The sequence below is a fragment of the Cyprinodon variegatus genome, unplaced genomic scaffold (genome assembly GCF_000732505.1).
Source record: "Cyprinodon variegatus isolate N-32 unplaced genomic scaffold, C_variegatus-1.0 Scaffold908, whole genome shotgun sequence".
In the NCBI taxonomy this organism is placed as follows: Eukaryota; Metazoa; Chordata; class Actinopteri; order Cyprinodontiformes; family Cyprinodontidae; genus Cyprinodon; species Cyprinodon variegatus.
This window is the reverse complement of record NW_015151361.1, coordinates 208,659-222,387: the sequence shown is the minus strand read 5'-3', so window position 1 is coordinate 222,387 and position 13,729 is coordinate 208,659. Positions and strand designations below refer to the sequence as shown.

Below are 13,729 nucleotides of genomic sequence, written 5' to 3'. Positions count from 1 at the left end.
AGATAAAAACCTATTTTTCAAGTGAGTCCTGGACAAGAGGCAACAATAAATAAAACACAAAGTTACATGGTCAAAAGTCAAAACAACACGTTATGAAAAACAGGTAAGTGTTTTTGAATCAGCCTCACAAGCTAAACTGAGTTGATTAAAAGTTTTCTAAAGCAAGCTCCTGGAGGGCGGAGCTGAGTGATCGGAGGCTTTCCTTGGCCAATTCAGTTCAAGCAAAAGGAACTGAATGAAACAGAAAACTGTTGGAGATGAAACTACATTTCTCGACCCTAGAACAGATTTAGGCCAGAAACAGTCCAAGTTATTCCTTGCATATAAGAATTAACTAATGGGAATTCCTTTAAGCAGCCGAAACCTAGAAATATAAATCACTGTGGTGTGTTGACATTTTGCAGTTTGCAATGGATCTCAGTGAAGAGAGATGGACGGAGTCTAGCATCCTGAGACACTGTGACGAAGCAATGATGTACAAGTAATCTCCATAGTCTCACACAGTCATTAAAGTTGCACCAATGAGCTGCTTGCTAGCAGTGTGTGAAAAACACTTGTTTCGGATATTTAGGATATTTTCCACATGGGGCTTAAAAGTGAGCAAGTAGTCAGTAAAATGCCCAGATATTGATATTAGGGGTACAAATTGTAATGAATTTGGTGAGATGATATGTATCATGATGCATTTGTAACAATGTGATTTATCCCAATATATCACAGTATAATAACAAAGACAATATCTGGTAATTTTTAAAATAATATACCTCTGAAAAAACTTTACTATATCTCAATGTTGCTTTGCTGAGACTGGTGCAGTTCAGCAAGATAATAGGCTGCTAACTAGTGGGTGGGAGTTTCATAAAAAGTTACATAATGACTTAGATGTTTGCCTGTAAATATTGTTTTTTACATTTAAGATCCAATCAGCTGTATTTTAAATCAATACAAATGATGTCTAATAAAGCATCATGACATTTGACAGAATATTTTTTATTTTTTTTTGCAACCCTAATTTAAATTTGATTCTTCATAGGATAAATTCCTTTCTTCACCTTCCATTTGACAGCTCCACCCAGAATGACCCATCAGCCACTGTGGGTAAAGTTCGGGACTTGGCTTCTTTCCGACGACATTTCCGGATGGGCTTTATGACCATGCCAGCCTCCCAGGACCTGTCCCCTCACACCTGTGCCTCTGCCATGGCACCCCGCTCTCAGTCCTGCCACGCGGTTGGCGGTGGGGATGCAGGCCTTGAGAATGGAGATTACTCCGACACTCAGTCGCAGCCAGGCGGCCGCTGCCCCCCAGCCAAACCCAAACGCCATCCAAGTACCCGCCTCAGCTCCTCGTCTGCAGATAGCAGAGGACCCCCTGAGACCCCGCCGCCACCTTCAAGCTCCAGTTCGCAGTCCAAGCACTCAGAAAAGAAAAACTGTGAGTACAAGTGCGTCTTTTGCTCATGTTCATTGCTTAAAAAAATTAACCACTTTTTTAACCACCTTGGTATGTCTTGCAGCCATGAAGAAGTCTGACTCTGGGGAGATTGGAGCAAAGAAGGTGCCTCCTTTGAAACCCAAAAGGAGTCCCAGTACCCAGCTGACATTTGACTCCCTTCCTCCACGTGTGCCTCCCTCTGCCACCCCCTTGCCCTTCCAGGCAGCAGACTCTCAGATTCAGACAGGAGATGGAGAGGATGAGCCAGTCTACATAGAAATGGTGGGCCAAGTGTTCACAAGAGAAAGCCAGACTGCTACGCCCCACCCCGTCACCCCTGTGGCCACCACGCCCGACTCTGACTCTGACCAGAGCGAGGCAATCTATGAGGAGATGAAATACCCGCATCAGGAGGACAGAGATTCCCACAGGCATCTCCCTCCGAAGCATGAGAAGCCAAAATCCTCGAAGCACTACCATATCACCACTTCTTCCTCCAGCAGTTCTTCTCTCCCTCGCCCTTCCTCTTCGTCCCCATCCTACAACAAACCCAAAGCTACAGTCTCCATCTCCCATTCCTCCCCGCTGCCTTCCTCTGCGTCCTCCACTCCTGTACCCCAGGTCCTGTCCACCAGTCCCCACACACCACGAGCTCCAACGCCCTATCTGCTACAAGGAGGCAAATCAGAGTCAGAGTCCAATACGAAGATCCCTGCCCCGTTCCCCAATCTCCTGCAGCACAGGCCCCCTCTGCTTGCCTTTCCTCAGCCAGCAGCTGCCTCTAGCGGGGTTGGGGTTCAAAACAAGACGTCCTCAGCTAAAGCCCAAACATCCAACACAACAACTCAAGCCAGCACCTCATCATCAGCTTCTTCTAATGTTTCCACCACCCTATCGGGGTCAAAAGAATCATCAGGAGGCACATCACAGCAGGACAAATACAGCCGAGACTCCCAGCTAGGTCCCGCTCCTGGACTGAGGGCCAGGAGTCACTCCACCCCACTACCTCCCTCCTCCAAATCCACTTCTCCATTCTCTCATCATCACCACCATCCTCACCATCGCCCCTCGCACTATCATCACTACCGCAAGCCAGACCGAGGAGACTCCCCTGCTCCAACCAAGAGCAGCTCTCAGACGTCCAACCAGGCAACGGTCCAGACGCAAACCTCAAGTACAGGCAAGGAGGGCAAGTCTGTGAGCTTCCTCCTGAAGTCTGAAAAAGGTGAAAGGGAGAAAGACCGGGACAGGGGCAGAGACAGGGACAAGGAGCGAGACAGAGACAAGGACAAGGACAGGGATCGAGATAAAGACAGGGAACGTGAGCGAGAAAGGGACAGGGATAGAGACAGAGACAGAGATGGAGGACCACACTCGTTACCAGTAGAGAGCGTCACCACCTCTAGCAGCCAAACACCTCAAAGCAGCACCAGCTCCACTCCTACGCCGTTGTCCTCTTCCCAGCGTCCTCATTCTCGCCCACACCTCCGCTCTCACACACCCCACGGCCTACCGGCATACAAGCCGCCCTCCTCAGACAGCCCGCTGTTGTGGACCTACCCATCAGGTGGCTTTCGGAGGCCGCCGGCATACGAGAGCTTGAGGGCCAGCTCTCAGACACCCTCTCTGCAACAGCCTTCAAGTCTCACTGGTCTGGGTGAGGGCACGTCTAAAAGCGTGTCCTCATCACAGTCAAAAGTTGGCTTTATGCCCTGGGACAGCAGCTCCAGCTTAGCTACGGATGAGGGGTGTTACTGGCCCATGCATAGGAAACTGTCCTTCAGCCATGGGAGCCGAGAGGCAGAGAGTAAGTCATTATTTAAACTCTGACCTGAAGGGATATAACTGGATATTTTAACTGAGGGTTAACAAGCATGTGCTTTGTTATCTGTAAGTGAGAACCTGCTTAGCATTTTCAAGGATCAACTATAGATTGTCAAAATGGATTATGCAAAGAGAGTTTTACAGACCTTTAAACTTTTGGTTATTGGGTGGTAACTCATACTGAAGCATGAATGAAAGTAGAAGCTGGTGCTCTTCCTGTCTAAGAACAGACAATGTAAAGCTCATCTGAGTAACCATGTAATAAGGTAAAGGTATTACAGCAATTAAAGTTAACCCCATTTTATGCCTGTATTAGAGTGGCCAAGAGGTGCACGTTAATGTATGCATCAAATTCAAAAGGTCCTGCAAACTCAGAAATAAGAGTAGTTCAAAGAACAGAGGCAAAAAAAAAAAAAATCTGAAAAGGGGAAAATAAAGAGCAGCATGATAGAAAACGCTGCTAACACCTAAATAATGCTAACACCTAAAACACATGCAAAGGAAAAATACTGCGAGGAGCAAACACAACTGCAAGTTAAGAAAAGCTGCTAAGAAGCGCAACTGGAACCAGAGCCTTAGAAAAGACAAAATTGAGGTTCTAAGATAGATTTGGGGCCTGATCTTTAAAGATTCAAAATAAGGATTGAGGCTAGATTGTGCAAATTATTTATAGTTTTTGCAATGGAATGAATTGGCATGTAGCCAGTGATCTCCAAACATGATCTGAAACAATAAATTTTTGAAATAATCATCTTATTTATTAATCATGAATAGTTAACTCGATATATACAGAGTCTAACATGCCAGTGGCTGAAAGAGAAAACCGCTCAGAGCAGCAATTCTGCCAAACTGTAAAAATATATATAAACGCTCTAGTTTTAAGGTGGAAGACCTTTTCTATCTGTGATTAAGCTCTATCCAGAACTCCTCAGGAGGCAAAGGTTTAGCTTTACTTTGCATGGAATCTGTTTAAAATCTTCTTAAAGGCACTTTGTGTTATCAGATAAATAATTGATTCATTGAGATAATAACAGATTAACCGATTAGCAAAATAATCATTAGTTGCAGCTCTACAACAAAAAGTGCTGCCACAATGTTCAGACAGAAATACTGGTTTGGTTTGGCCCCATAAAAATGTGCAGATAGCGTGATCTACAGGCAGTCTGAGAACGACCGCTACAAACAGACGAGGCTCTAACTCAGGTAGTGGGTTAGGTGATGATAAAAAATATTTAAACAATGATCATACTAAATTTATATTGCATGTCACATAGGTAGCCAATCTTTAAACCCTATGAACAAGACTAGAATGAAAAAAGTTAAATATTAAAAAATAAAACAATGAAAGAAGAGAAAGTTGTCTTTGTCTGCTGACTGACCCCCCAGTGGTTGTTTTTTGCTAGTTGTATCATTTTTCCTTTGCATGTGTTTTGTGCGTTTGGCTCGTTTTTGCTAGTCTATTTGTTGAGTAGGACCTTTTCAATTAGGTGGGATATCATGTATGTACACAGCATTTTTACCTCTCGGCCACTGCACTTTATCCTGCACTTATTTATGAAGATTATAAACTCCTAAATAAACAGCTCATATAAACATGCCAAAAACACAAACCAAATATTTCTTTAACAGGTTCCCAAAACTTGTTTTGCTTGAACCTCCTGCAGTGATTTGAGTTATTTAAGGTTGACAGAAGTCCCCCTCGGTTACCTTCTGCAGCTAACACATCATCTGCTCATACCATTTTAGTGCTTTAACCCTTTAAAGCCCGATCCAAGAATAAAACAAAACAGAAAATAACTTTTTTTTGTTTGAATTCCTTATTTGCCCTTCGAACAGAATATGTAAAAAGAAAAAACAGAAATACATTTTTGATATTAATAATTTATTACTATGCGATAAGTCAAGATAATTTTTTGTGTAGTCTTCTGCCCTCTGTTATCAGATATATCTGATTGTGTACAATAGGATTTTGAGCAAAGTTTTTACCATTAAATTATGCAAAAGGTGTCAGATGCAAAACATTTCAGAAACCGTATGTATCAAATGCGATACATTTGGCATTATAGGGTTAAAAAAAATCACAAGAAATCATTAAAGTTGTTGAAAAAGAATCAGTGCTCTTATTTGGTATGTCTTTAATTTTCAAACCTTTTTTTTTATCCTTTCCCTGATTTAGAAGACGAAGGGCGGGCCTGGAATGGCAGTACTGACGCACTGTTGAGGATGGACAAGGAGGATCTTGGTCTGGGCTCTCGAGGAGGCCACTCAGGAATCCCTGTTCACTATAGCGGTGCCACCAGCAGGGCTTTAGGTCACAGCGAGTCCTTGGCAGGTGTTGACAACAACCCAGGATTCAGAGCGCTACCCAGAGCAGGACTCCCTCTTCCATGCCAGACTTTTCCTGCCTGTCGTAACGGAGGTTAGCAAACCTAATATTTGCATCTTCCCGTTGCTCTATTCTGTGAATGAATCCACTTGAGTAACTGGGAGAGGATTTGCAAATGTATACCTTAGACATAAATATTTTGGGCCAATATTACTGTCTTTTATTTGTATATGTGCATGAGTTTGCTAAATCACTGTGACTTGAGATCACATGATGCAGATGAATTTCCACTGCCTCCATCTGCTTTCCATTGTTCATATTTTTGATTGATTTGTTAACGTTTCCTTTTTTGTTTCAGTTGACATTTCTGTGATAGTTGTTATTACAGCATCAGTTTTGACAGGTAAAAGTTAGAAGTAAAAACAGTATCAGCTGAAAAAAATTGGCAGCACATATCTGGGATCGGTTAGATTGCTGTTAACAAAATCAGTGTCAGCCTGTAAAAAACAGAGTCAGTCAATCTCCACCGAATTACTGCATTCGATCAAACTTCAGTGTGTTTTATTTGGCAGACTTAAAAAAACTAAAGTATTTAATTAGATATTTGCAGCTCCACCAGAGGCTTTGTGGTTGCCAGTTTAGAATCAGAATAATAGTGAATCAGAATAATGGTAATTCCCTCCAAATGTGTGTCACACTTCCTGAGTGCAATTTGTAAAAAAATAAATAAATAAATAAACTTGTAAAAAATTTAAGTTTTTGTTTTCTACATTATTAAGCATAGGTGCTTCTAGAGAGCGGTCAATGGGGGCCCATGCCCCCATAGAACTGGTCCTGTTCTTATGAAATAATAGGAAATCAATTTATGAGGATGATATGAACTGATGCAAAAACTGTAACTGATAGGATTCTTGGAGCAGTTTTCAGTTCTCATCGATAATGATTTTAAAATCACAGCATTACTCTTTCAGCTTTAGCTGAATTCCCATCTGCTGTATCATAGGACCCCCACCCCCTGCTATTATAATGTGTAGTAACTGAGTACATTTACTTAAGTAACCTTTTGAACAAAAATCCCTTTAAGGAGTCATTTCTTATTTTTTAAGTAGTATTTTTTAGGACTCTTACTTTACTCTTACTCAAGTAATTTCTCATTAATCCATCCAACACCAGTAACACCTGAGATATTTGGAGATCGAATGAAAATACAATAAAATGTAGAAATTTAAAGTTCTTTATCTTTCCTAACACATGCATTGCCTACTGTAAGGATTGGTTTGTAAGTTTATGTTAAAAATGTATATTTAGAAAACTTATCCCTAGCTGAAATGGGTCATTATTATTTATTTATTTATCATTTTGTTTTAATAAAACATTTTGTCTTATTTGAAAAAAAAAAAAAAAACAGAGTTTGAACATAATTTTATGTCTTGATTGAATCACTTTAAACATTAAATCAGATGTTATGATCCAAAAATTACTCAGAATTCGAGCAGTACTTTTCTCTAAGTACTTTTTTACTTTTCAAGAAGTTTTTTGGATGACGACCTGCCTCTGGTTATTACCTAAAGTTCATCTTACAACAGTTATTACTCAAACAGTAGGTTTAACTGCTGAATAGGGTAATCTTAATAGTTCTTTCGGGTCTTCTTTTGGTTTTAACAATCATGGTCAGAAGTAATCAAATAATATAAAAATTGTAGAAAGAATATTCAGTATTTATAATATTTAGTTGTCTGTTATACCTCCATGTTTCATTCTGATAATCTGATAAATGATTGCATTGTAACATTTGTTTGCTTGCAGAAGTGGGGCGGCTGGGCCGCTCCTCCTCTGCTGCTGGAGTCAGACAGGTGGGTGGAGGAGACGTCCATAGACAAAGCAGCCTGCCGGTACGAGAAGCCCTGAATCAGGTGAATATATCTCGACTGGCCTTACAGCTGCAGACGACAGTAAATTTCAGACTGTTTATTTTGAAGACAACCTAAATTTTGTTCTCGTTACAAATTCTCCCCTTCTGTTGGAGACACTTCTTCTTCTGATCTATTTATAGCTGGTCGTTATGCCCACCGAGCAGAATAAGGATCTGGTCTGTCTGTGAATTTAAAAAAATTGGGGCATTGATGGAAAACAGAGCAGCAGTGAGGAAGGAATGCTTTGTGGACATGAAAACACGCTCAGCTGTATCAGGAGGGTGAACTGCAGTGTCCTGGTCTCACATTTTTGTCCAGTTTCTGGCTGTAGTGCAACTGCTGACGCAGTTTAACTGTTCTGCAGAGAGGATCTGCATGCCTATAGCCTCACACTGTAGAGTGTGCAGCCACAGCACCCCCTAGTGGCTGTCTCTGGGAAGTGAAACTCTCTTTGACATCTGCAGAATCTACATTTATAATTCTATGGAGGGAATTTTGTTCCATTGCTTTTGCAAACATTTTGTACATCTAAATAATAAAAAAAAGCAATGCACAAATGAAACTTGAAAAACTTAATATTGAAAAAAAAAAAAACGTATTTGGGAGTAACTTTATCGATGGTTTCAATTTTTATTTTTCAAAATTGTTAAAAGAGAAACGTCTTAGATGGAATTTTACAAATAAAATTTTTTATTGTGTTTTACAGGCGTCTTCTCTTCACTTCACGCCCAATACAAACGCTAACTATTGACCAATAAACATGTGTTGCTAACATCCACGTGGACCAATAGAAATGTGTCTTTGCTCCTCAGTGCAGAGGAAATCCTGCCCCAATGAGTGATGACACTGTGATCTGTGTAACAGCTTGAAAAGAATGCAATTTATAAAACTCTGAGAAACAGACATTTGAAAAGGAAAAATGAAATTAGAAAAAAAGCCCCACATTTGAAAAAGTAAAAAAGAAAAACTTAAATTTGAAAATATGAAATTAAAAAAGTTATAATAAAAGTTTAAACAAATAAAATATAAAAAAATGAAATAATATTGAAAGTTTAAACAATTAAATGTGAGAAAACAGTAAAGTTTATCTCAAAGTTTGATTTCTATATTTCTTCTTTTATTTCAATTTAAAACACGTTCTGCTTCTGCAACAATAATTGAACACAATTCACACATTATATACCATTTATATAATGATTTGAATCTGTTCATGTGCATTCTGCTTCATTGCAGCTGCATGGTGTGTCCCCCGCTCAAGCTCCTTGCAGCCCCAGTGGCCCTGGCGTGTCGCGGCAGCAGCAGCAGCTTCAGCTCCATCAACAGCAGCTGCAGCTAAAGCAGCAGATTCAGCACCTTCAGCAACAGCACCACCTACAGCTGCAGTTCCAGCAGCTCGCCCAACTGGCACAAGGACAGCCTCCCGCCGGCGGGGGCACCACGCCGTCTGCGCAGACGCAGAGGGATGGCAAGCTGCTTGAGGTCATCGAGCGCAAGCGCTGCCTGTGCAAGGAGATCAAGGCGCACAGACGGCCCGACAAAAGCCTGTGCAAACAGGACAGCATGCCCATCCTCCCCAGCTGGAGACGGACACCTGAGCCGCGTAAGACCGGCACACCACCATGTCAGAGGCCACAGGCCGTCGTGTGGGACACGGCTATCTGACCCCTCCTCCCCGGAGGAGCAGATTACATGACATGATCTTTCAGATGAAGATGAAATAAAAACTTTACTATTAACTCGTTAAAAACTCATCTCCAGATGTGGTTAGTGGAGACGCTGAACTTGAGCAACAAAAAAGAGGTGAGGAAATATAGTAAATACAATCAGACTAGATTACTTTCTTACCCAACTGATTTGTATTTCCTCTGTACTACGTACTGCACTGATGTGTTCTGATTGCCAACGAGTCGTTTTTTTTATTGTTTTTTTGCCACAAACACCAGTATAATCGCTAATACACTAGATTGGTGTTGCCAAATATCCTCCTGACTACTTGAGACACAAAGGAATCATGTACTTTACTCCAACAAAGTATCGAAAACTACTCTGCGGACGTCGAAGTGTTTCTTGAAACTCGTGAATGTATATGAGACGTGTTGGTATCAATAGATTGTCATTGTGGATGCAAGTTATCATCACTGAGAAGTTAAAAACTACCTACTGTATCCATTTGCATTTTTGTAATGTAGATCGATTTACTTTGTCAACCTTTCTGCAAATTTACAGCAATACGTTTTGGAGAAAAGAAAAACAAAAAAAAACTGAAGGAACATATTTAGAATAAAAAAACTTGTTTCAGCTAGTCTAACATACATATCTGAGACTTGAAAAAGTCATATTTACTGTGTCATACTCTGCATGTCCAAAAAGTAGACATGCCGTGCTGTAAGTGTAAAAACAAACAAACAAAAAAATTTGATCTTCACTTTGGTCCTGTGTGGTTGTGGGAAAAAGATGAATCTACCACTGAAAGGGGGGGTTAGTCCAGCCGAGTATACTTAGACACAAATTAGAGTTAAAAAAGAAAACAAACTCCATCACCGGTCATGCTTTTTATCCCGTTGCACATTAGCGTTTGGTCCACCGAGCACTGACACCCATGAGCTCAAAGACAGTGCAACACGATGCAACTGATGAGACTGTGAGCATCCATCACCTCAAACCGAATGCTGGAACGATCCGCACAAAGAGGACAAACTTCACACCCCCAGTGTACTGTAAATAGACCTGTACAAGTTGATTGAAAATGTAGCAGTTATCTCCATTTTCATACTTGTAATCAATACATATTATGTAGCATAGACTGTATAAACATGACTTTGTTTCTTTGTTTTTGTTCTTTTTCTAAGATAATTAAGTACCTGCTGCAGACAGCCCATGCATTACTTATTGTTCGAATTGCAAACAATGAGCCCTCTCAAAAAAAAATACAACAGTTGTTTATATAATTTTATGCAAGATTCCCTTTAAGCTCTGTTATTTATTCAACCCCCTTTTTCTACATTCACTTTTATTTGTGTACAGATTTCAACTGCTTTTTGGTCTTAACATTTTTAATACTTTGCTGCTATTTTAATACCCGTGTCGTTCATTGGACTACATAATGTTGCCATGATAAACTTTATTGAGATAATACTTATTGTTATAAATACATATATATATATATATACATATATATATATATTTGGATGGGAGGAGTCTAGGAAGCCACATGAAGTTAAGTTTGTATCTTAAAAAGTCAGCTCTCCTGTAATAGTTTAAAGGCGCTTGAATGTCTCTTGTTTGTTTTCTTTTTCTTTTTTTATAATAGTTATGGTACCAAACTGTACAGTGCAGTACATCCAGTGGAAAAAGACCTATTTGAAATGTATGACTTACTCTTTAATCCCCTTTTTTTTATTTTATTATTATTTGTTTACGTCCTCCTGCTCGTGTTTGAGGGTTTTTAATTTTTACTACGCCTTTTGAGTCCATTTCATATAAAGGAAAAAAAACAACAAAAACACACACAAAGAGGTCAACTCGGATGAAATGGGCAAGTGCAATGCATGCAGAGATTCCTTACACTGAAATGCTCCAAATGATACTTCCTATTGTGCCCAGTTTGAGTTTAAATACCAAGTAATCACCTTATACGTCTGATGGACTGATACGAAACCTAAGGTACTGGATACCTTTTATTTGTTTCCAGAATAGTTTACAGAGGCTGTTGGTTTTGTGTGTCTTCTGAAACAGTGGCCATTATACGAGTGCCATATACTCTATTGATATGGTAAGATACGGTGTACCTTGGAAATCACTGTAGTGCTATATTTGCATTGATATTGTCATTGGAAATAAATTTTATATAATGAACTTTACACAACAAGCAAAAGTGGTCCATGTTCCTGTATGTCATCAGTGACGCTGCGAGGATAAACTGGTATGGATGGATGGAGTAATGAAACAATGGATTTTAATACGGGTTTTTTTTGCATGTTTAAAGACTTCAGGTTTTGGTCCAAATAATTTTTTTATTATTGTTATTGATGATGATAAGAACCCACATATAACACCAATCTCCTGCAAAAATCAAATCAGTTCCATAATGTTTTCCTTTGACAGGAGAACCATGATCTATTCAAGCTAGAAAAAATATTTCTATTTTTGCATCTTTAGTCAAATTTTGTAGCATTATTCCCACCTATGGATCTATCACACAAACCATGTTTCAGATCAGCAATATCCCACATCAGCTCAAACTTATCAGGTTGAATGCAAATAGGTGCAACCAGAAATGTTTTGTTTTTAAATTTATGTAAATGCAAACAACTTACATTAGGTCAAGATCAGAAAACAAAATACCACGCTGGCATAATTCAGTTTGTATTTGTATTTATTCTATTAGATTATTTTCAATTAATATGCAACAACAATATTTTGTTCCAAACTAGTTATAAAAAAAAGGTCTCCTTTTTTTATTGGATGTGAACTCATATAAATACTGTGAAGTCAATATAAATCAAGCCAAGTTATTGAGTGAAACAGAAACCAAAGCAGCTGTGATGGCTTATTGTAGCATGCATCCCCCTAAAACTATGGACAGATGTTTTTATTTAAAATAAAGAGGCAGTTGAAATAAATCATTAATGCTTATTACATCAAATAAATAAACTTTAAATAAACCCATTTTAAAAACAACACAATGTATATTTAAAAAAGTTTTACAATTAATATCCGAAAAAGGCACAGGCTGAATGACATGAAAAAAATACAAACAACTTCAAATATAATTAGCAAAAAAAGGAACTTCGCAATCATTTAATAATCTTTTAAACCCTAATTATATTAAATTCAAATCAGCATTTATTATTCTGTGTTTCAATAAAAACTGAAACACAACTATTATTCATGTCAGTTCCTCCTTTAATTATTTCAGAAATAGTTTATCCTCCTGAATTATATTATCCTTTTATTAATATAACTAGATTCTGATTTCAAATATGAAGACATTTATTTATTACTTGGACAAGTACTCCCAATACTTGTAAATATATGTCAAATAATTGAAGGTGAAAGCTTTTACAAATAATTGATTTGATGCTTTTTCATATCAGGCATTGTTTATTAACCATAAAATAATTTCAAGTAAGTCAATTTTTCTTGACTTAAGTTTATTTTCCCTTAATTGATCAGGCAAGTAAGACACTTTACTAATGGAATAAGAAGATCAATGTTTGAAATATTTATCTTATTTCCAGTGTATAATAGGTAATTATCTTATCTTAAGGGACAAATACTAATTTTGTTGCCAGATCATCTTATTTACCTGCTCAAAGTGAGGGTTATTATCCTGATTTGAGATTTGATTTCCTTATATTTAGTTATAGATCAGTATTTGCAGTGAATGGTAGGGTTTTAATGTATCAACGCAATTACCACCGAACACCCTGAATTTTGTTTTTATTTAGTGTGAAAATCGAACAGTTTTTGAAAACTAAATTTTGAATAAATGATTCAGATTAAGAAAAATTCAATTGGTGTCATCTGATGACATAATTTTTAATGTATTTGGCTCTACAAATATAATTTAGCTCAAGTATGAGAAACTTAGGTCCCGGTACTTAGCCTCGTGGGACCCCACAGGTTACTTTCCTCAACTATTATTCAGTATTATCTATTTCCACACACTGAAATCTATTGTGTGAGTAACTTTTTTTTTTAAATCTTTTTTACTGTAAAGACAACAATTGGTCAGTCTCTTTCCAGAAACCAATAAATACACTGATAGCATGCTGTTTGTTTTAATCTAATGCTGTTTCTTCAGACCTGGAGAACAGCTTTATGCATCAGGCTTTGCACTGCAGCAGCTGCAGCAGAGGGGAAAAGGGGACATGTTGTTCCTTCTGCACTCCTGCAATGCCTACTTTTTCCAAATGAGGGCGCTACCTTCACTCCTTATTTCCCCCGTCGTGTCTGTCATGCAAACTACTGTTAAACTGTCGCAAAGGATGATGTTAGTAGTTTTATTTTTTTTTTACTTTTCATTAACAAGCTTATTTATTCTGACATAATGTCTGCAGTCGGTGCATTCAAATGGCTTAAAAACTTCTATATAAGATTCAATGTAATATTTGGTTGAAAATACAACATATTTATTCTAATTAGTTGTGCCTAAAATACCTCTAGAATAATTTAGTTGCTGAATATGTGTTTTGGATTCTTTAATTTAACTTAAAAAAAAAACAAAAAC

General features: G+C 38.5%; 1 protein-coding gene across 3 annotated transcripts in view; it reads left to right on the top strand.

Annotated features, from left to right (window-relative positions):
• nyap1 (neuronal tyrosine-phosphorylated phosphoinositide-3-kinase adaptor 1) overlaps nt 1–11,347 on the top strand; it is a 71,567-nt gene extending 60,220 nt beyond the window's left edge. For all 3 annotated transcript variants that reach the window (XM_015398058.1, XM_015398057.1, XM_015398059.1), the window contains 5 exons: nt 1,067–1,434; nt 1,517–3,241; nt 5,435–5,677; nt 7,391–7,497; nt 8,731–11,347. In XM_015398058.1, the coding sequence (XP_015253544.1) occupies nt 1,067–1,434; nt 1,517–3,241; nt 5,435–5,677; nt 7,391–7,497; nt 8,731–9,159 (2,872 nt within the window). In that variant the 3' untranslated portion in view covers nt 9,160–11,347. The remainder of the gene's footprint in view (nt 1–1,066; nt 1,435–1,516; nt 3,242–5,434; nt 5,678–7,390; nt 7,498–8,730) is intronic.
• The last annotated feature ends 2,382 nt before the right edge of the window (nt 11,348–13,729 follow it).